At 34.6% G+C, this 23,948-nt stretch overlaps 1 protein-coding gene across 1 annotated transcript in view; it reads right to left on the minus strand.

Moving 5' to 3' along the window:
* CFAP47 (cilia and flagella associated protein 47) overlaps nt 1–23,948 on the minus strand; it is a 345,415-nt gene that overhangs the window by 170,477 nt on the left and 150,990 nt on the right. Inside the window, exons 43-45 of the mRNA XM_086482089.1 lie at nt 22,643–22,739; nt 21,521–21,747; nt 14,135–14,315 (exon numbers count right to left, since the gene is read on the minus strand). Coding sequence (XP_086338215.1) covers nt 14,135–14,315; nt 21,521–21,747; nt 22,643–22,739 — 505 coding nt within the window. The remainder of the gene's footprint in view (nt 1–14,134; nt 14,316–21,520; nt 21,748–22,642; nt 22,740–23,948) is intronic.

The raw sequence follows: 23,948 nt of genomic DNA on the forward strand, positions 1-23,948 counted from the left end.
AGAGCAAGTCAGGCTCTTTCACAGTATTTTAAGCCATTGACTAGCCCTTGTAGGACACTTTCAATAGAAGTGAAGGTGCATGAGGAACTCCAGTGACCAGCCATAAAAAGAGTTCCCCAGTCCAAGTCTCCCAAGAATCTCTAAGAAACCTGAAAAACTACAGGAAGACTGCAGCTGTAAAAACTTCACTGTAGTTTTATATGTAACAAAGATTCTTTCTTTTACCTCTTTTCCAAGCTTAGAAACCAATGCCTAAAGTTGGAAAAGATGAGGAAGGTCAGAGACAATACAATGACACAACAGAACTTTACAGACAAAACTACAAATGAATTGCTTCTCTTTGAGGGGGAACACCTGACAAATTCTTGGGGAATTTCCCTTCTTCTTCCTTAATTTGTCTTATTTTCTGATGATATTTATGACAACAGGACTCAAACTGTTCTAATATCTTCACTGATGACTACTGAATTTTGAAAGTGCAATCAATCTTCATTTACAATGCTGCTCATTCTATTCCACAAAGTGGTCCTCCTCATATATTCAGTTCTCACCTCTCTGAAAATGAACACCAGACTGAAGCTTTCTTGTTGCCTTATGTCATCACTACTACTTTTTTTTTTCTCCACAAAAATAGCTCAAGTTCAACAGACAAATCGTACAGAATGACATGATTAATATTTTAACATTACTAGGCTATCAAAAAGATTATAAATTGCACCTCAGGTTTAACCCTCTCTGAAATAAATTAGTTTATTCTCTTTTAAAGACAAGATTAATGGCCTGGTAATTTTTGAATTATTACCTTTTTTTCTATTTTGTCACTAAGTTATTATCCCCATGGGCTATTTTCCACAAAAGTGACCCGAGTTTGTCAGTTATGCAAGGAATTAAACTGTCTTTTCCAATCTTCAGTTCATTAGCACAGTCTCTAATTGTCTTCAAGAATTATTTTAGGATGTTGAAACAAAATATTTACTTAACATATAAAGTACACATTTTAAATACTTGCATTTCAAGATAAAGTAGATGTTTAAAACATGTATTAGAAGAAAGATAATCCAGTGTACTGGAAGCTCCAAAATATTTCTGCATGGTTTTCAACTTTCTTGCACTAAATGGAAACTGTAATTAGTAATAATTAACATCACCTTTCACTGAGTTGGACCTATATTTGAAATGCACACTTTCAAACAGAAATGTCTCCTATAGGCAAATTTAAAAAGAAAAACAGGAAGACTCTTCCTATCCATCCCATTCCATACTTGTAATATTTAGTTTGGCATTACTTTTGTTAAAATATTTGTTTCTTACGCATTAAAGAACATACATTGAAGAACAGATCAGTTGAATAATTGAAATACTATGATCAATTACAATAAATGAAAAGAAAAGCAAGAAACATGGTAAGTATTTTATGCAATAAGACATGGTTTCTGAAATGAGACAGGATCTCCAAATCAAAATTATTACAGGAATCCCTTGCCTGTGAATTACAGGTGAAGGTTGGTTTTTCACTGCAAAATGTTTTTTCATGCTAATTTTAAATAACAAAGTAAACTGGGCTTAAAAGTTTCTCAGCTTAGTGTGTTTTCTTCTTTGTAAGTCTCATAAGAAATTCAGCTAAGATTAGTCTAGGAATTAATTCAAAGATTTAATGAAAATAATCCATGGAGTCACAATTGGCCTAACAATTTCTGAGACAAAAGTAGTAGCAGTAAGTAATGGGCAGCATATACATTATTTCTATGTAACAGGAAGCAGAGCCTGTATCCATGGAAATGAATGAGACTGTAAGCATTTCTCTGTGAAAAGTCAGGCAGGACAATACAGGGGGTTGTTACAGTTTCCTTCCCTAGACAGTATATTTATTGTTTGATGGGGAGATATTTCATGTGAAATAGACAAACAGTTTTATTTTATAGATTTGTGTCACAACAAATGCCTATGGGAAACATTTACTCAATCCTGAATCTGAATATCTGAACTGAGTGTAGTTGTGACATAGTTGTCAAAACAGGGGTATTTGCAAAGCAAAACTTTTGGTGTGTAATATCACCACACATTCTTGGAAAGCTAAATTACAGCACACAGGTGCTGGTCATGTATGTGGCAACTGCCTGGCCTCTTGTGCCATTTACTTATTGCAAAAGACAATCTGATCACCATCTGGAATTAACAAAGTCCATGTCTTCTGGTTTTTAAAAATCTTACAACTCATCATTTTAGATCCGCCTGACCTGAATTCAAAGTTAATCCTCTAACTGCATTAGCCAACAAACAGTACCTTTCAAAGAACAGTTAACATTAAAATGTAAGAAAAAAACATATTCTAGAGGTTAGTAATAATGGCACTTAGTAGAGAAATTCCTGGTTAGCCCTATTACAAATTGTGGGAGGAGAAAAAGAGCAAGAATAGAAACGCTATTCTCGCATATCACAACCCCTTGGCTTTTCTGAAGGTAGGAAACTATAAGCCTTCAGCAATTAGTCACATACTTGCATGCTACATCAGCTTTTATTCAACAGTGATGGTTCTATCTATTTAAAAGTTCAAAGCTAAATTTCACAGTGAACTTATCTCAGCCTCTGACACTTGGCATGTGCCACAAATAACTGGTTAAATTAACCTGAAGATGGAATTTGCAGGTATGGACTCCTAGAAGGTTAAATAAGCAACCATATTGAAGTCCCCAAACTCTTCTCACTTCAGTTTACATATTGGGTATTCAGATGAGCTCACCTGAACTAGAACATCACTCTACCCCGTAGTTTTGAGAAAGCAATCACTCTTTTATATCCCTTAATGAGTGCTGTTATGTTTTGTAATTTTTGCGATCACTGTGTATATATATTTGAAGAATACTCGTAAGCACTTTAGAAACAAGGAGGTTACACAGTCACTATACCAATGAGCAATTGGAATCCTGCCAAGTAACAAGTCTGCTTAATACAACTTAAGAAACATAGTAAAGCTAAGGTGCTTTCTTAACTCATCTGATACATAGCCCTTACTGAAAAGTATTAGACAAATTATAAAGTATTACATTGAGAAAAATATGGTAGAGTAATATTCAAAGTCTCTATCTAAAATCACAACAAAATCAGAGCTAGGATCTCTCTAAAACTTATGTCCAAAATTTACAAATAGAAACAATTTCAAAAGTGATTCTTCATGACTGGGAGAAGGAAGTGGCTGAGACAAGATCTTTAAAAAATAAGTAACAGAGAGGAAAAGAAGGAAGATTAAGCAAAATTTCTTACAAACAGAGAAGAGAGCTCAGAACCAAAAAAAAAAGAAAAAAAAAAAGTGTGCACTGAATGCATAAGGAAGTATTACACGGAAAGAATCAAAGACCAAGATTTATACCACTTACTGCAAAATAGTAAGTTAATGCAAAATTAGTAATGAAGGTTTAATGGCATATAACAAGAGTTAGCTAGAGATTTCTGTAGTACATGATAATACACATTTCTTCCTTTTTGCAATCTAGAATTCTTTACAGAAAGAAGTTTTCTTTTTTTTAAAAAAAAAAAAAAAAAAAGAGATAAAAAGCCAGTAGTTGTTTTAACAGAAGCCATGAAGAAGCCCTAACGATCCAAACTGTAGGAACAATTATCAAGAAAGCAGAAAATTTCTAAGAATTTTTGATAGTTCTGTAGAGAAAGCTTTTTCATCCATTCACCGAGGAGGGGAAAAAAAAAAAAAAAAAAAAAAGGCTCTTTTTTGATATTCTTTGATATTCTTTGCCAGCATAACATCAGGAAGCCAGCATTGCCAAGTCGTGTAGAAGAGGCGACAAAACTCTGATGTTAGCCTTTGATACTAAATCTAAATTAGATAGCAAGATGGAACAACATTCTTCCATTGAAAATTAATTGTGGACTTTCATTTCTCCCTGGACAATTTTAATGCTGAAATAGTACAACCTAACTGTCAAAAAAAATGGGTTTGGTTTTATTTTCCTGCCAAGTTTTTTGATGTCTATCTTTATAAACTAGGGCAAAAAAAACCAAACCAAACCAAAACAACAAAACTATACGCCATGACTAAAAGCATTCCAGGTGCATGCTTGCCTTAGAAAAGTTCAACAACATACATGTTTATAAAATACAGTAAGTGTATATCAGGACATACTTGCTTAGGTGCATATCCATTTGAAAATTAAAATCTTACCATTATTTTAGAGAACTGCACAAATTTATCATTGCATAACAACAGCAGTTGGTACTGGGTTGTTATTACTATGCATAATATAAAGTATTGCTATGCTGGTACTGATACGCTGTTGTATAGCTTTTGGACATCAATTGCTATCAAACATTTACTCCCATATATTTTCTTTCCTTTCAAATACTTCTAGTCCAAAGGTATTAGAATGAGGTTTAAGCTAATAGTACGACTTGTAATGTAAAATCCTTTTACGGCAGAAGACTGCAAACAAAAAAAACAGTCTGAAAAAAGGAAACCAAATAAACAGGAAGACCTTCTTATAAAGTATTTGCATGTTGTAGCATCTATGAACTGTCACATGCAAATATGTGAGGTGCTCTGTCTCTGGAATTTCTACACATTTCTTTTTCCGATACTCAAAGCCATTGCCAGTGTCATGTTACAATATTTAAAGGCACAGGTTATTCCTTAACTCCCAAACTTCCTAACTCTAGGATAAATGTTTATTGTTCCTAGATCTGGATACGCACCACAGTGCTCTAATTTTAGATACTAGTACCAATAGATCTTGTATTATTTAGGCAATAGCTCAAATTTATCTGAAGAATGTTTCCCTTTCTACAACAGAGAAGACTTTATGTATGCCTGAACTTTATTTTGCAAATTTTGTGTGTACTAAAATTATGGTCCTTAATTTTTGTTAAACTTTGGTGCAAATGATTTATGAGTACTCAGAAATCTGATAACCAGCTTCCATTTTCCAGAGTGGAATTGTTTCTCTTTTCCCTAATCATTCAACTATTTTTTACTTTAGCTTTGATCTTTCAGTCTTCATTTATTTCAACTCAATGTCTAGAAATGTACAGTTCTATATATTTTTGTGCAAATTTAGCTTGTATTTTATTCTTCTTCCTTGTTTGTATAATTTGACTTCATCAAATGTTTATTTCACTTTTAATACCAAAAGATATATTATTGGACATTTATCTTAACATTAGAATTTCACCAAATAATTCTTTTATTAAGCCCTAGCCCTACAGTTGGAACAAAGTGTGTATCTTAGGAAAGTTTCTACTTTCTTTTTCATAAGACTAAGTGGTAGAAGGATTGTTGTTTCTCTTGAGTTTGTGTCAGTATTTAATAAACCTCATGCTCACACCATTTTACAGGTATTGTGAATTGTTTCATTACAAATCTCTGTGTTATGTAGAAAGTGCTATGCCTTCTGCATAGAGCCCTTTACAGTCAGACCTATTCTCCCTTTTTAAGTCCTCACATGTAACCTGAACAGGACCTCTTTCCCTCAGAGATCATTGAGAGAACAAGCTATTCAAGCTTTCAAGACCTTAAAATAATTGCTATAGCACTTTCCTGAACCTTTCCTCATTTGTAACCTCCCTTCTGAAGTATGGAAACTAGAACTGGATATGATGTTCCAATAATACTCTCCCTTTCATAAAATGGTAATAGCACTTTTCAACACCTACCTTGTATTTTTTCAGTTAAGCATTCAAGGATCCTTGTTTTTCAAAATTTTCCAAAAAATTCCTTAATGAAAGAGTGAGAAGCAGCTGAAGTGAAACACCATCCCCACCCCACCCCCCACCCCCCCCCCCAAAAAAAAAACCAACAAAAACCCCAAGCAAACAAACAGAAAAAATAGAGGGGGAAATAAGGCTGTAAGCTTTAGTTCACACTCTGCTATTTTGCAGATTTCTCAAACATTTTTGGAGAGGTCACTTTGCAAAGAAAAGCCCTTCCTCCCCTTTCAACCTATGTTACTGCATCTTTGACACATAATACTATTTAGTATAAAAGCCGTGTTGTTCAAACAAGCCAAGCAAGCTGTTCTGCTTAGTTAAAATTTAGTTAAAGCTGATCTTTCATTAACTGCTGAAAAGACAAATAGGATGGATTTTTGGTTTAGTTTTCACAGTTTTACCCAAAAATCCATAGCCATTTTGTTCTTTCCTCACTATAATTGGTGTTGTGCTGCTAGACGGGAGCAGCAAATATACAGCAGATAACCTGCTTATAAACTCTGTGAAACAAAGATAGCTCTGACTTGTCAAACATGCTCCTTACTTGCAGGAAGAGCATGTTCTTTTATACAGATACAGTTCTATAAAATAAAAGTGCATGGCAGGAAATCTTTAGACAAAACTGTAAAAAATAATAATTATCAAGATTATAAAAATATATATGCATTACAAAGCCAGTGACATTAGCAACTAAATTAAAAAGTTTTGAAACGTATGTCTTTAGAAAATAACAACAAAATGTACTAAATTTTAAATTATTGTTTTATTCTAAAAGTGCACAGAATATGTGAAGGCAGATGGATGCTTAACAAGTTACAACTCTGAGCTGTAAAACCTTTTTATTCAAAGTTTCTTGTGTTTTCACCCTCAGAAGGAAGACAGGGAGTGACACTGGGAAAGTACAACATTTCTCTGGTTACAGAATGGGACAGGTCCAAATATGGACAGAATAATAAATAAAACAATTAAAATAAATACTACGAAGGTCAATTTCTTCCTCTGAGATCCAGCGATGATGAGAAATGGGCACTGCCAACACCACATCTATTCCTGTCTTTAGAGAATCAGTATCTTCTAAGCCTCACAAACATAATGGTCTCAAGACTACACCAAAGACAAAGATAAGCCTTGACATGGACAGTCATGCAGATGTCAGAGTTCACTGATGAAAATCTAAATCACATATGAGCATCCTGATCCCTAAAGGCTTCATTTGCCAAGTAAGCTTGAAGCCTTTGCTGTCTATCCACAGGTTCTTCTTTTAGGCAGACTCCATGTTTCAGCAAACCTTCTGAATCTCAATTCTGACCAGACTATGAAACAAAGAGTACTCTGACGTGTTTTCTGAGGATTAACATCCTTCTTCATCACAGCAGTAAGCCTATTCACACACCACCATGAGAGGCCTTCCAAAAGTTTTTCACAATATAAAAAAAACCTGTAGCAAATAGAACTATCCTCCACTGAGCTCATTATCGCAGGAATTAAACACAAAAGAAATGCACCCGGTCTAATATTTAAATCCCTCTCACTTTTGCAAGACCAAACCAGCTTTCTACTAACACATATATAGTAGAATTAGCTATTCAATAGATACAGATAAAATTAAAACTATTAAGATAAAGACCTATATCATCATTTTTCAGAGCCCCGTTTTGAAACAGAACCATATTTTAAATAAATCTTTTGTATGAAGGAAGAGTAAAAAGGAATGCTACCACTTACACTTTTTAATCCCATTTGTACCTCACTATCATGGATGATTAAGAACACCAAATGTAATTAAATTTTTGTTTCTGTATTGTCAGTTAAATCACAGAACTGAACTCTGAAAGTTAACATGATAAGAAGCTAGAATAAAACCTCAAAATGTAAACAGTCAAATGAAAAGAAAACAAATTTTTTGTTATTGGACAATGACTATGTAATTTTGCTTTAAAAGATTAACACTTTATTCAGAAAAAAAAACCCTAAGCTGCAGGAAAATTCATACAGCACGTCGACCATGGAATACTAGGAAGAAACAACAGAATTACTGATAATGCTTTATTGAAGAATAGATTTAAAGCCCCAGGAAATTGCTTTGGAAACATAAATAAATAAATAAAAGATTAAAAAAAGATTGCACTGATTAAACCCAATGCTCAGCAAGTATATGAGATAACATTTAAAAGTCATAGAAAGGAGATAAGGTTGACCACAGGTCATGAAAAAATAGTAATGCAAATTTTAAAACAGGTAATTATCAAGAATATGCATATATATATAGTGATTAGAAAATATTAGCAATGTGAAAAAGTCCATCTATAGATGATACAGTGTAGGTAAATATTTTTACTTAGCTTTCTGATATGACTAAGTAAAACACAAAAGAGAAACACTGAGAAATATTTCTAGTCTCTAACAGTAAGAACTATACATGCCAAATAATAATTTAAAATTTAATTTTATTGTTTGTTATTCTGCACTTTATTTTTTGGAAAGTATGACAATGAGAATATAACATCTCATATTTCTAACTATAGGCTATAATTTAGTCTACATAAGAAAAACACTGAGATCAGATCAACATTACAGACTCAGTTATTCATGGGTAACATTTTCATAAATTAACACAAAATCAAAAACTCTCAGGTTTGGGGGTGCCATGTCGCTGCTGAAGATGTAGATTTTGGGGGAAAATACAAAATCGAGACCCTCTCTGCTAAGGAATGGGTAATGGAAAGAAAAGTATCATTCTAAGGTCTGGTATTTTCAATCTTTTTTAAACTGCTAGTAAATATCATAATAAAATTGAATAGTCTTGTCAATCTGGGTATTTACTGGGTTTCTCTGAATGAAATTATGTTATATATCATGAAGTGGCCAAATAGAATGTATTTATGTAGTACAATCTATGTACTGCTCATTATTACTGATAGAAACTGAATTTATATCCTGTTAGACAGAATACGGTCAATAAAAATAATAATAAAACCTCCTACTCTAGAAGCGCAGAATATGAAAAAATAACTTCCCCATTCCAACATCAGCGCGTGCAAACATTTAATCATAACACAACTATATCTTGTTATTTCCACATTTAGCTTAGCCCTTACTCTTATAAATAGACAACAAAAAGGGATTACAGCTAAAAAATAGGTCAATAGTACCTTGAGCCACTTGGTTACATAAATTCTGTTCTAGAGCAAAGGGGCTGTATGTAGTACAACAGTCGCTTAATTAAACCTGCTCATTATGTTGCTGAAAAGCTTATCACCACCCTTTCTTCATTTTCTCTGATTCCATTAGACGTCAAAGCTTTCTTGGGAAAGAAAAGGAATTAGAATAGAAAAGACACATTTGATAAGAATGAATTATAGGAGCAGGTATACCTTGTTATAGCTGCATAGTGTTGAGTAAAATGTTTACTCTGGGTTATAGGGCTACATCAAGAGAAGCATGACCAGGAGGTCAAGGGAGGCGATTCTCCGCCTTTACTCTTCTCTCATGAGGCCCCACCTGCAGTGCTGTGTTCAGCTTTGAGGATGCCAGCACTAGAAAGACATGGGCCTGCTCAAGCGGCTTCAGAGCAGGGCCATGAAGATGATAAGGGGGCTGGAGCACCTCCCCTATGAGGACAGGCTGAGAGAGTTGGGGTTGTTCTGCCTGGAGATGGGAAGGCTCCAGGAAGACTTTATAGTGGCCTTCCAGTGCTTAAAGGGGGCTACAGGAAAGGTAGAGATGAGGGGTAATGATTTCAAACTGAAAGAGGGGAGATTTAGATTAGATATTAGGAAGAAATTCTTCACTGTGAGGGTGGTGAGGCACTGGAAGAGGTTGCCCAGAGAAGCTGTGCTTGCCCCCTCCCTGGCAGTGTTCAAGGCCAGGCTGGATGGGGCTTTGAGCAACCTGGTCTGGTGGGAGGTGTCCCTGCCCATGGTGGAGGGGGTTGGAACTAGGTGATCTGTAAGGTCCTTTCCAGCCCAAACCATTCTGTGATCTATGATTGTATAGACTAATATTGAGTGACTTATGGACCTTTTGTTTTATATTGGCTGTCACTCCCTGTGTTTGTAGTTTCACTCAACACACAACAATATCTCCATTATCTTCAATGTCACATCTTCCTTTTATCACTAACCACAAAAGGAATGACCCCCTGACTAATAAGTGATTACGGCAAGGGATGGGAGAAAGACGGTTAAAAAAAAGGAATAGAATCCATTAGCTAAAACCTCAAAGCAAGTGTAACTTCTGCTGATTTTACTCTGGAAATACACACATATAGAGGCAGATGAGATAAGATAGTCAGAGCATTTCTATGGATGCTTTATCCAAGGAAACCAGCAACAAGCTAGTTTGGTGAAGCATGAAGCTGGTTTTGGATGCTACTTCTCTGTTGCTTAAAATTTGGAGGCACTATTTTAATTCCACTTGACATTTTAGCATTTTCATTCTTTAATAACACACTGCTAAGAAAAGGGCAACTTCTTTCAATGTTAATTATGCCTAACATGAGTTTCTAAATGCTCAATCAACTATCCTTTGGTACATAAAGCATTAAAGTTTTACTGTCAGTTACCTTTCTCCTGAGCTACATATGGGGATTGAATTATTTCCCAGGTCCCTTCTGATGATCCAGAGAGACTAAAGCTCTTAAGGATCCTACTTGAGACAATGGTGAACAATCACTGTAGTATGTGATGTGATCTTCTTACATACAAAAATTTTTACACAGCAAAGAATTACAAAGTACATTCTGCATATCATCAGGAGGAGCTTTAAGAGGATGGAGGTGCTGAAGGTGTAGTTCAATGCACAGATGAGACCAAAAGATCCCCAACAATCTTAGTATGAAACAGAGCTGGGCTGAGGATTAGACGGCGTCCTTAGGCATTCTGCTAATGGCAGACTTACTAGATGACCTCCTTCTACATGCACTAAGTACAGACTCCTTGGGTCACATAACACTGACACACTAGAGGGGCTGTGCTGGAACTGCTTGGCAGGCACACAAATTCAAAGTGATCGCTGGGTTGGTCTTGTCCTAAGCCTTATTTTCCAGCATTTTCATGGTTTGTCTTTTTCAAATTCTTTCAGAATTTCCATAAATTTCTTACAGACCCTTCACTTCTGTACTAGCTCTTCTGCCAATACTGTGTACTGAGACAAGACTGTCTCTCCCCATTTCTTACGACGCTTCTAATTTATCCGTTGATCTCATTGGCCATTTCAGCATTAAGAAAGAGCTCACGATGAGCTAATAATTTTTGTGACTGGCGGTTCTTTTCACTAACTGTTTTCTAAAACTGGCCTCTTACCTGGTTCACATGCAGACTGTTCCACCTATACTACTATGTGTTTGGTTGCACTAAAATACATAGTTTATAACTATGTAGCAATTCCAACTAACTATTCTTTCACAAAATCTAGATCATTGCCAACTCAACAAAGACTTTATATAATCTTCTAAATTACTGATGAAAAGTAGTTAACATTGTCCAACAAGTACTTGATCCTGAGGGCTCACTTTCTGATGAATCTGCAGTAACAAAATAACAATAAAATTTGATACGGTTTTCAATCTGGCCAATATATTATTTTAGTTCCATACAAGTATATGGTTTGGGTTTTAATCAAGATGTCATATTGGAAGTAAGGTAAACATGTTGTATTCTTTTTATCTATTAGATGTGTAATACTGCCAAAAATGTAATGAGGTTATTCAACAAGATCTATTTTACAAGAAAATGTGTTGAGTGGCATTGATTTTTACCTTCTAAGTAAAAATCTTAAAACATTGCCTGGACACTTTTCCTGCTACTGCAGTCTAAAAAATTCTGATCCAAGGATTGACTTCAGTTAGCTTGCTTCCACATTTGTTTTTCTTCATAAATCTAAGCACTCTGTCATTTCTTCAGAGAAGCAGCTACTCCCACCCTAAGGAAAGCTACCACTGTGGCTAAAATACTGTTTCTTCTTCAGATAACAAAGTTAAAATTTTCAGATGAGACCAATGTTTTGCCTCTATACATAGGAATACCTCCTGGGGACTTCTGTCAATATTAGATTTTCTAAGAGCCTGTAAATAGTCCTGTGTTTCCTCATTAGCACAACAAATACACTGAATAAGCTAGCACTGTCTTTGTACTGAACACATCTTTGTTTTCATGCTATCAGCTGGTTATCTCAGCTTCCCTTTTTAGCTGTTCTTTAGCTCACCACCTCTCTGAATTCACTCATTTAGTTTTCTGCATCATCTTGACATTTCTACTCCCTCATGTAACTATTTGTGTCCTAGAGAGAAAAAATAAATATCGAAAAGATTGTGTTCACTGCAGTATGATTTAGTTTCTGACTTTCCATTGCTTCCTTCCCTCTTTCAGATACTTTTATCATTTCCTTTGGTGGTTAAAGAAGCAGCATGAACTAATAGTAAAATAATAAATTCCTTACTGTAATCTTGCTTCTTCACTACATTTTAGCAATTAAAATTCTAAAATTTTCAGATATGTTCATTCACATTTCAACTTTAAAAATAATTTGAGAAGTTGCTAAGCAACAGTGACCTGCCATCTGGTCAGTTAACAACCTTTGTTCAGAGATCATGATGGAGGTCTTATTATGTCCTTATCTGATCTGTGTACAGATTTTGCTCTCTCTCCCAGCTGGTATTCCCCTGTTCTACAGTGCAATCAGAATAATCCCCTACACCACTCAACAAAGCCATTATTACTTTTTTGAGTTCACCTCTACATCAATTATTACAAACACAGGCAATTATTTTTTAACTTGACAACAAAAAGATTTTAACTAGCATTTAATCATCCTGTCACTCACAAAATGTTTCAGCCTTCAACGTCTGTTACATCTATTCTACAACTTCTACTGACTGTCAGTCCCGTAGTCACTTATCAGACTAGTCTTGCTTATATAACTGCAATAACTATTGCCATTTGCCTAATGACACCCTAAAATGTTTTACAGTGCAGATACTGTAAACTAAGTAGAATGAAGCTGTAACAAAAAGACTTGTCAGAAATAATCAAGAAATTACTTATTTTTGTTCCAGAAAAGAAACAAAAACCACAAGGGATACACCAAGTATGAAAACAAATATACATCATGAAAGCACATGACTGATTCCAACAACACTTGGAGAAGTGAACCGCAGAAACACACAGAAGGGCTCTATTGATCAAGGAAAGATGCGATGAAAAAAAACTGTGGATGGACTGACTATAATTTAAGCCTTTCCTAAATTTGGTAAGAAAACTACTACTTACATTTTAAGTAGCAAAACCAAAAATTATTTGTGTTGTTATCAGATACCTGTAGGACATTACATCAGCTGTGATATAACTGTGCACGGATACCCTAGCAGGTAAATACAAACACAAATTTTATCATCAAATCATTTAGGCTGGAAAAGACCCTTAAGATCACAGAGTCCAACCATTAACCTAGCACTGACAAGTCCACAACTAAACTATGTCCTTAAATGTCACATCTACACATCTTTGAAACACCTCCAGGCATGGTGACTCCAGCACTTCCCTGGGCAGCCTCTTCCAGTGCTTGACAACCCTTTCAGTGGAGAAATTTTTCCTAATATCCAATCTAAACCTCCCCTGGTGCAAATTGAGGCCATTTCCTCTTGTCCTGTCACTTGGGAGAAGAGACTAACTACCACCTCGCTACAACCCCCTTTCAGGCAGGTGCAGAGAGTAGTACGGTCTCCCCTCAGCCTCCTTTTCTCCAGGATAAACCACCCCAGTTCCCTCAGCTCCTCAAGATTTTTTTTAAGAAATGCAACCTAGACTGTTTTATAGATTTAAATAAAGAAAAAAATCAACCAGCAAGGGAGGGATCAAAACGAAAGCCAAGCAAAAAAAACAGTAATTAAGATTTCAGTATAAAATTTAAGATACTAGAAAAATTAGAGGCAATAGAGACTGACCAACGCTGACAAAATCACTCTGAGGGCTAATGCACAACCTTGCATTGATGAGAGACAAGGAAAAAAAAAAGCATACAACTAGTTGACACGTCCCTCTGGCTGACAAAGGAGTGACTAACAAGAAAATACACGCGGTATTACTGGCACAATTTGAGCACAGATCAGTGCTGGATGAGAAGCAGAAGTGAGAAATAAGCACAAATTCAGGATCTGTCAGACAAAAAAACCAACAAATTTCTCTTTTAGAGCAAGTCTCCTGTGGTTGTGCGCCTCAGAAATGCAAGGGCAAGTGGAAAGCACTGTTTTGAGCTAATAAGACAGAACTTGGGTAGCAATGACAAAGACAAGGATGAGGATTTGATCAATAGTACAATGGAGAGAAAGGTCATTTTGCAAATCTATTCAGGAAAACCTTAAAAATACAGATTATCTCGGCAAATAAAACTAACCCAAATTCATCATATTTAAGACTGTTCTTACCTGTTTTCTGAGGTGAAAGGTCTTTTGCTGATGGAACTTTCAAATTAACTCTGCTTGATGCCAATACTGGAATAGAAAACTTCTCAGGAACCTCAAAGAATTCTTGCATGCTCACTTCTACACTGTAATCCACATACTTCAGCTCTGTGGGGAATTTACGAGGTTTCAGGAGTGCTTGTCTCTGCAAGCGAAAGAATAATGTATACATCTGAACAATCATAATAATTTCAAGTTAAGAAATGTAAAATTATACAGGCTTAAGGGTGTAATTCTAAAAGTGAATTGGCAATTAGGCAAGTTATATAGAAATTGTTGAGAGATCCTTCTAAATAAAAATTGTCTTGTACAACTTTTTTAGACATAAGGCATCTGAAACATTTATTAAGAACAAATGCATTTTGAGACTTACAGTAAAACCACCTCCTACCCAGAAACCACTCTGCAAGTCTTTATGGGTATTCAGTGAAGGCAAGAAAAGGGAAGGAAATAACATGAAAAGAAAAACATATTTTGTATCAGATGTAGACAGATGTTAGGGGTTTTTTTCATAAAGTTTCGAATAATAAAAAGAATGAAAGGGAAAATTATTTTGATATTTTGTGAGGGACAACTACATAGTTAGCTCAGCTACCTTTGACACTTTAATGTTGACAATATATTTTAGAAATCAAAGCATTTAGAATTAATTTTAGGGACAAATAAGATCTTCCTTTTGGTAAAAAACATTGCTAATCAACAGCATGAAGCGTATTAGTAAAGGATTAACATAGTACATAAAGGCAAGCTCAAAATAGCCATCTAAACCTCTTAATGAGCTAAATTTGACTCCCATAAGACAGCACTACAGAAATAATGAAATGATTTAATACAGTACTTGTCAAAATTGCCATTTGCAATCCAATAACAGCATAATTGCATTGCTCATGATTAATTGTAAGTTGAACAAATTGAAAATGAGAAACCAGTCACATCTTTTTTATAGATAAGTCTTTGAATTAATTACTATTGTGAATTTCCTTGAAGCAAATCTAGGGATGAGATAAATACAGAAATATTTAGTTTCTGCTAGGAAAAGGGGTTTATTCTCAAAGCCTGTTGGTTTAAAATAATGTCAGGACAGCAGGTATCGCAGTACATACTGAAATGGGATAAGGAACGGAGATCCGTTGTGGGAATTCAAAAAGACCATTTAAAAGGAAATTTGTTTTTTCTTAAGGATTACTATTAAGACTATTATGGTCAAATTGTTGTTCAAATCAACAAGATTTGGGTTCTGGTTTTGGTTGGTGGTTTGTCTTCCCCCCCTCCCCATTCTAATACAAAATTCACATTTCCTTTCTGGTTTTAGAAAGTAGACCTATACTCTGCCATTGCTTTGTTTTGACCATTAATATAGCCATCCAAAGTGTCAATATGGTGGTTAAACCCCAAGCACGTATGGAATTTGGGAACCTGTTAAGCTTTAGTTGCTAACATAGTTTTTTTTTGATGCTATAAATATAGAAACAGATTACTATTCAAGATTCTTGTTCTGTGAAGAACAACTGAACAGATGTGACCAAAAAAACACTCATCAAAACAAAACATTATCATAATTCTTTTTTTACTGTATTTGCACCACTTGTGTAGTGCAAATATAATTTACAGAAGAGTCAAGAAGAATTGTTATGTGAGTTGAAAACCTGAACTCATTATTTATTAAGTTCTATCATGCAAGGCTGGAAGTTCACTGATGTACACTCTATCTCTCTCTCACTCTCTCTCTCTCAAAATAAATAAAAAAATTAATAAGTGCTAATATTTCAGATGGTATATTAATAGCAACTTCAATTTCTCTCTGATAGGACTGGAATGACAGAAGACACAGCAGAGGGAAAAAGATATTTCATTTTCACTTGTAATGGGAAGTTCTAAACCAAGAGAATTACATATATTCACTAATTTAAATTTTACTTTGATCCTCAGCATATTCAAATACAAATTTATACCTACACCTGATTTTGGTAGTTAGATTGTTTTCCAACACTGAATAAAAATCCAACATGATTAAGACATTTTGGGAACCAAAGGATCACAGAATCCCAAAATCACAGAATGTTAGGGGTTGGAAGGGACCTCGAAAGATCATCTAGCCCAACCCCCCTGCCAGAGCAGAACCACCTACAGTAGGTGCCCAGGTGGGTTTTGAACGTCTCCAGGGAAGGAGACTCCACAACCTCTCTGGGCAGCCTGTTCCAGTGCTCTGTCACCCTCACAGTAAAGAATTTTTTCCTCATGTTCAGGTAGAGCTTCCTGTGCTCCAGCTTGCACCTGTTGCCCCTTGTCCTGTCTCTGGGCACCACTGAAAAGAGCCTGGCCCCATCCTCTTGACACCCACCCTTTAGATATTTATCAGCATTGATAAGGTCTCACCTCCGTCTTCTCCATAATTTGTCTTAATTGACAAAATGATTGTAAAATGACCTTTGAAGGAGCACTGAATGCATTTAAATTCTAATTATCTTGAAGAGATACCTTATGATTTAAAAAAAAAAAATCACTGAAGCACTTTGTTTTAAGATCCTCATTCATACTATCTCACTTTTAAAGATATGTTAGGAAAAAAAGACAGCTGGTTATTATTACATAGTCCATGAACTTTTCAAATATTTCCTGATACCTTGTCAAAGAGTAAAGGATAAAAATATTTTTAATAAGATACCTAGATGTTTTCGAAAGGGGAAAACCAAAATCCTGCAAACACACACAAGACTAAACCCTGTTGCCTCAGAAAGTAACATTTCCAAGCAAACAGAAAACATCCAACACAATTCAGATAAACGTTGCAGCTGTTCTCCTTCTTTTTAGTATTTTTCAGGGCGGTGTAAGTTAAATGGAATTTAATATTTTTTAACTTTCATTATCAATAGCAGGTCTAGGGCTTCTGTGCTACAATAACACAGATTGCAACATGTACTTCATCAATGTAATGATTCATGATATTCGAAGTGTGCAAGTATTATTACCAGCTAAGAACAGTATTTGCATTCAGTTCCCAGGATTAATTTCTTTTTTAGAATATTCTTTTAAAAATGATTGGAGAGTATATAAAGCATCAGAATTAAACTTGATATTTTTCAAAGACTGACTGATTTTCCACTGTATTTTCTTAGATTTACCGTCTGCACTTTATATGTGTAAAGGATGGCAGATTCTGTTACAGAGTGCTGAGGTACCTTACTGTTTCCTTGCATATTACTGTTTTCCAAATCCTAATTTAGTTCCATTTCTTCCTGCCAAGAATTAACTTCTAAAACCACTCCTCATGAATAAAAGAATTTTATCATCTCAATCTCTCAGAATCCCTGTGATTAATCATTTTGGCCATCTCCCTTAATCCCCTATCAAAAGATAAGTGATGTAATATAAAAGACATTGGTCCCACTCATAAGTCCAACAAGTTGAAATCTGACCACAGATCCTTCTGTGAAAAGTTCATTCTCATTCAACCATCTCTAGTGTAATTTTTTAATTACAGCATCTTCTGTCTTCAAGGACACCATGATTCTTTCTCAAAAAAAACCCTACTTGTATTTAAAAAAGCGAACTGTTCAAACTGAGCTTACAACTTTTCCATAATCACATGGAAGATCACAAAATCCTTGTTGAATCCTGGGGGAAAATGAAAACCACAGACTTTGAAGATCAGAGCAAGACAGCTGTAGGATGAGATTCTGTCACATCAGCCAAGCAACGGAAACCATAGCTTCAAGTGCACAAATTCTCTACTCATTTTCCATTGATCAAAACTAAAACTCATCATAACCACCATGATGTGCTAAGATAAAAATACTCAACATTGCTTAGTGACATGGATGGCAGGATAGAAACAATGCATAATGACCTAACAACTGGAATATGGCTAAGGATACAGAGAGCTGGTGTCCACACTCAGGTGAGCCATGCATTCAAAGGGAGGCAAAATGGAGCCTAAGTAAATACTATGAGGACACATCTGGACACAGTGTGAACTGCAAGCTTTAGTCTGGGATTCTTATACTACAGGACTTCTCTTCCTTTCCTATAGTAATGTTTGATTATACAAGGAGATTACTGGCACCTCTGACTCTGAAGAAAGAGCCCTGTATCTAGGAACTGGGTCTCCTTTGTGCCCCTTTAGATAGATTCTAGAAAAAAAGGAAAACTAAGGCATGTTATTTTGAAATTAATTTCACTGACTGCAACATCCTTCCCCTTGCATACCCAAGTGAATTCATTCTCTTTATTCTGTTATTTCCTTCCTTCTTTTATTCACTTCCCTCTATTTACAACCATTAGCAACTTCAATCTAAACAAGTTATGTTCTTGTTCCACATTCTCTTCCCTTTCTTTCCCTTTTTACTCCCTTGTTATCTGTGTTCACCTAAACTTCCCACCTACAGCTTTCTCTTATTCATCATTAACAAAGGCAATTTATAATTATTCACAATAATTCCAGTTCCAGCCTTAACAGTGGCAGAAAGTTCCATACAATATTCCCTTTACTACTACCTAAAAATGTTTTAGGAGGAATTAAATTAATGACATACTAAGGAGGTAAGAAATTAACAGAATTGTATACCTAAAATTGTATACCTAAAAAATAAAATTCAGAACTTTCCTAACATTTTTCATCAAAAAATAATAACAAAATTCACATTCAGAAATGGAAAACAGAATAAGGCTACTGATTTTAATCTCTTACTTTGCTTTATCTATTGAGATCTGCATCTTTGGACTCCTATTGCTTTAGCATACTTCCTTCCTATCTTTTCAGTGCTTAACTTCTCTAACTTATCTAATTATCAAATTTTCATGGTATTTGGCTTCAAGTTTAAGCCTGAAAAAACCCTCCAAACTTCTAACAAATGGTTGGGATTGTCTTGGCAGTAGAGGTTATTTTTGGGGGACAGGGAGGGAGATGGCAGGTTAACTGTTTAGTGAGATTATTTTAACCTAATTTATAAAGTAAAAGACAGAAACAACGATTTAGCTAATATTCCTGCTCCTTTCCATGAATGTCCATTTCCAAGCTCCTCAGACTTGTTGACTGTCACTTCTGTACTCTGCACATTATCTAATACTGGCCCAGCAGCAACATCATTTAGCACAAAAATCCAACCAAATTAGTAGAGTCTGATCAACACAACAACCTTTATGGCAAAGAGATAAAAAAAATCATTATTTTTTTAGTGATTCTAGTCATTAAAGACAATTGAAATAGATCGTTGGTTTTTACAGCAAGGAAAAGAAACAGTAAAAACAGAGTCCAAAAGTAGCTAGGGCTTTCAACTATGCATATAGATGGGCTGAGTCAAAACATACAGCCCGTTACTGAATATGTATATCCAGTTTGACTCCAGAAATATAGCCTACATTAATTACTATTTCCTATGTGATTTAAGTAAACATAAGTAAAATGTACAGTTTAATAAGAATGGAAAACATGATTATTTAGTTATTTGTTCTTCAATTCGACAGGCAAAAAATGGACCAAGTAGTGATAATGTAAGAGCATTTTTCCTGCTGTGCATCCATTATACAATACAACTATACCTGCAGTAAGTGAGTAGAAATGTGGAATAGAAATCAAAAAGAGTAACAGATTTCCAGAGATTCTAGATTTATCTCTAACATATAATGTATGTTCCAAAGGATTTCATAAGCCTAAATAATTCATCAAACCACAGGAGCCGTGGATGGGATCTTTTTGGTAGGGGTTGGGGGCCGGTAGCTTAGACAACGAACCTAAAACCATAATTCAGCTCCAAACTTAATTGCAGAACACCAACCCTCCTCAGAAAAAGTTTCTTCAATTAATGCCACCAGATTTTCTATACTGTCACTTTTATACAGACAGTAAGTAATAATTTATGAGAAAAAGTTATTAGGAAGACATTTCAGGATTTAATCTGCATAGTGCTTTACCATACTGAGATATTTTTAATGTGTAAAGTCTTTTCTACATCAGGATATAGCAAAATTTCTTCATTTTGTTTCTCATAAGCAATTATAAGACTTTCTGTACATGGAGCAAAATACTACTTTCTGCATATTAGTTTCACCTCACATGATAAGTTATTCATTGCTACTATCCATCATTATGTATTTTATAACTAAACTAATTGTCCTCCACTGTTCTACAATACATGCAATTTTAGAATGCATATTAGATCTTAGCATATCTAGTGGTACAGAGTGTTCCTATCATGTTCTGTCTAGATTATATCCACAGCTTCAGAGTAGTCAAGTCTTTCATCAAGTATTTGCTAATTGACTGTGATATTAAGGGATGTCAACTATGACAAATTTATAAAATGTTACCACAACAGCAGATTAGCTATAATCCAAAAGGAAAATATTTGGGTCTAGATTACGTGGTTACAACTCTTGTCCCACTACAAACATGTAACAGATTGAATCTAGTCTGCCATCTTTCCTCATTTAATTTGTTTTATATTACTTTTAAAACTTATCTGTAAACAAAAGGCATAAATTTAGCAACATCAAGACACCAGGGAAAATTCTTTTCCTCTTAGTACTGGGAATCATGTAGCACTGGGAACCATATTCAGGAAACAGTCTAACTGGAAAACTGGAATAACACAGCTGCCCAGCGTTATGTTTGAGGCCACATAACATCAGATTCACATGGGAATTAAAATCTGGAGTGTGGCTACCATCCACAGAAAGTTATGTTTGAATTCTACCTGAGAAAAAACTTGCTTGTTTGACAATATCGTTATTATAAATTTATTCACAAATTCTAATTAAATGTTTTATGGACTAATTTGGGAGGTTTTTTTGTTTCAAGGTGTTGAGAACTTGGGAAAATATTTCTAGGTGGGAATGATGTATAAGTAGGGAGCTATCGCTTATAAGGAAGATGTGTTGTTTTCCAAAATGATTTTGTATTGATCGCGACACAAGAAAAAGTCTTTCAGGCTCCTTGATTTATTCTCAAAGTCTATTCCTTAAATAAAGTCCTGTTTGAGAACTTTAATTTCTTACAAAAACAGGCATAAGGAAGGATACTAATACAGATATCTATTACATAGAGTATGAAAGCTTTTTTAATCAATAGGTATTTTTCGGAAGCTCACTGAAGTAAAATGTTAACGCTCTTTTTAACTGCAGTCAAGATTTCTTAAAGAAAGCACTTATTAATAGCAATGAGTGAGAAAGTAGCTTTAGAATGAACATGTAAAATATTGCAGTCTCTAAGGGAAATGGGGATGAGTAACTGTCAAATTACAGAATGTGTAAAAAACCCCATAACTTCACACTATTTCCTGAAACTTAAAAAATTCAGTACTACAAATCAAGAACAATTAAATAATTGCAGTAACAGATTACTGTGCTTCTCACCTCTACTCTGGACAGCCCTAACAATGCAGTTGCAACTCGAACACTACTGCTCTGCAGAGTCCCTGTGATCTTTCTTCTTTCATATTCAATAGTTGACATCTGCTGTTGTGCAGCAATGGCCAGAGCCCTCTCTCTCGACTCATTGATCAATGGAATCCTCAGATTTTCTTCAAGAATCTGATCAAGACCACATTTCAGATATAAAACTGGCTCTGCTGCATTTGGACCTGTTAAATAAAATAAAATAAAAAACAAAACAAAACAAAAAACCCCACACGTTTGTCAGCTGCTAGTGTAACTGCATAGAGTATCTAAAAATCTCTAAATCTTCAAAGAAAAGCTAGAATATAAAATTCCTTTAATGTTTAGTTACATGCTATTATTCTAGTACATGCTATTTACTCCAGTAATACTTTCTTTTTTTTAGTATTGTCTTTAATGAGGAAATAAAAATTAACACAGACCGAAATCAAAACCAAAAGTTGCTTTTGATAGCTAATAAAAAATCCCCGACTTTAGTGTTACTACTATTACAACGGTAATGAAGGTTTAAAAAACTCTTTCTGCTACCTACACAACACAGCCACTCTTACACCCCTCCAGATGATGCTGCATCCCTTCTAAAAGAAGCCACCAGCAATTATTTCAAATAATAGCTACACTTTCTGAATTAGGAATGACAGGAGTTCGTCGCTGGCTGCTTGAAGACAAAAGTATGGGATTCTCTGTCAAATCACAACACTGCATACAAAACTCACGTGTTTTAAAACTAGAAAAATTCTAGGTAAAGATGACTTGTCAATCTATATTCTGAAGTGGAAAAGAAGAGAAACAATGAAAAAATATTTATGTAGACTACACTGAAAACAATATAAGAAAATAGAAGGCAGCAGCTAACAACCAGCTGCTGCTCTGAACAGAACGGACCGCACAACATTAAAAGAAATATCTGATAGTTACACTGCAATATCTTTCTTATATTTCACTATACACAACTTCTTTTACCAGACGTATTTAACTCACTTTAAGAAAAATGCATGGGAACTACAGAATATTTGCAAAAGATAATTATTTGCTTTATTTTACCCTTCTCCCTTCTATTCACTTTACCTTCTAATGTACTGCTAACATGCAAAACATTTGGACTTTCCATTGGAAGCAGTCCTGAAGGCAAAGGCACATCACCTCTTCCCTCTATCAAGTATACAACTTCTCCAATCTGAAACACAAGAAGATACACATCCACACAATTCAGAAAGCAGCACATGCAGAACAGAAGGCAAAATATTAAAGCTAAAACCAAAGATAAACTAGTAATACTTAAGATCAGACTTGGGTAATAATTTACATATTCAGGACATCCATTATTTTAAAACTTTGTTTAAATAGAAGAAAATGATCATTTTAAACCCTGCTATGATAACAAAGTACCTTTAATTGAGACTATTAATTCTGAAAAGTCAAGACATTACAATGAGTTGGATCCTTTCCAATTCCTCATATAATTTAACTGAATGAAGATACTCTGACCCATAAATACAACAATATGAAGTGAATTGTAATTACATGCTATAGATACATATAATTTAAACATATTCACAAGCTTACTTCATTGCTCTTCACTGTTAAGAATGTTTTTTTGAAAATTTTTAGGGTAATTTTGAGACTAATATTTTTCTAGAAAGCAAAAAAGAACAGAAGTCAGCGCAGGTTAACATCATGTACAAATCTCCATTAAGAAGAAATAAAATTAACAAATCTTATTTCTTTCATCAAATATAATGGAAAACCTAGAGAAGCTTGAAAGTAAATACAAACATGACCTAGAACAAAGGAAGGTAGTATTTTATCATAGAGGAAAGGATAAAGGAATTAGCAGAGAAATAATACTTTGAATCATAGATGAAACAAAAATTAAGGTGCAAATGAAAGAGAGAAAAGTATTTTTTTAAAAAATAAAATTCACAAAAAGTACTACAAATTACAAAGGCCACAATCAGAACATCCCAAAACTAAAAATATCTAAATTAGGTACCTACATGTTTACCTGAACTAGGCTGGAGATTTAATAGCTATATTACTATTACTTTGACAACTTCTTTTTGCTTATCACAAACTTGTTTTGGACAACTTTACTTCTACTGGTTACAAGGTAAAGGATAAACTCTGTGGCAACAATTGTTATAATTTGCACAGAAGGTCGTCTTTTTATTTCCATAAACCATACTCTGTAAAACTCTGCCCTAAAAATGCATATTCTGTCTTTTATTCTTCATTCCAGATTTATTTATATAATTTAGTCCATCTGCCAACCAGTGCAATGTTTTCCTTTTAATATTGGTCAATAACATCAGTCAAGCCTGCTTTTTATTTTACCTTTATTAATAGCTTTGTCAGATATTTATGTTAAGGCTGAAAACATTGCAAT

The sequence above is a fragment of the Leptosomus discolor genome, chromosome 1, assembly GCF_034619465.1.
Source record: "Leptosomus discolor isolate bLepDis1 chromosome 1, bLepDis1.hap2, whole genome shotgun sequence".
NCBI lineage: Eukaryota > Metazoa > Chordata > Aves > Leptosomiformes > Leptosomidae > Leptosomus > Leptosomus discolor.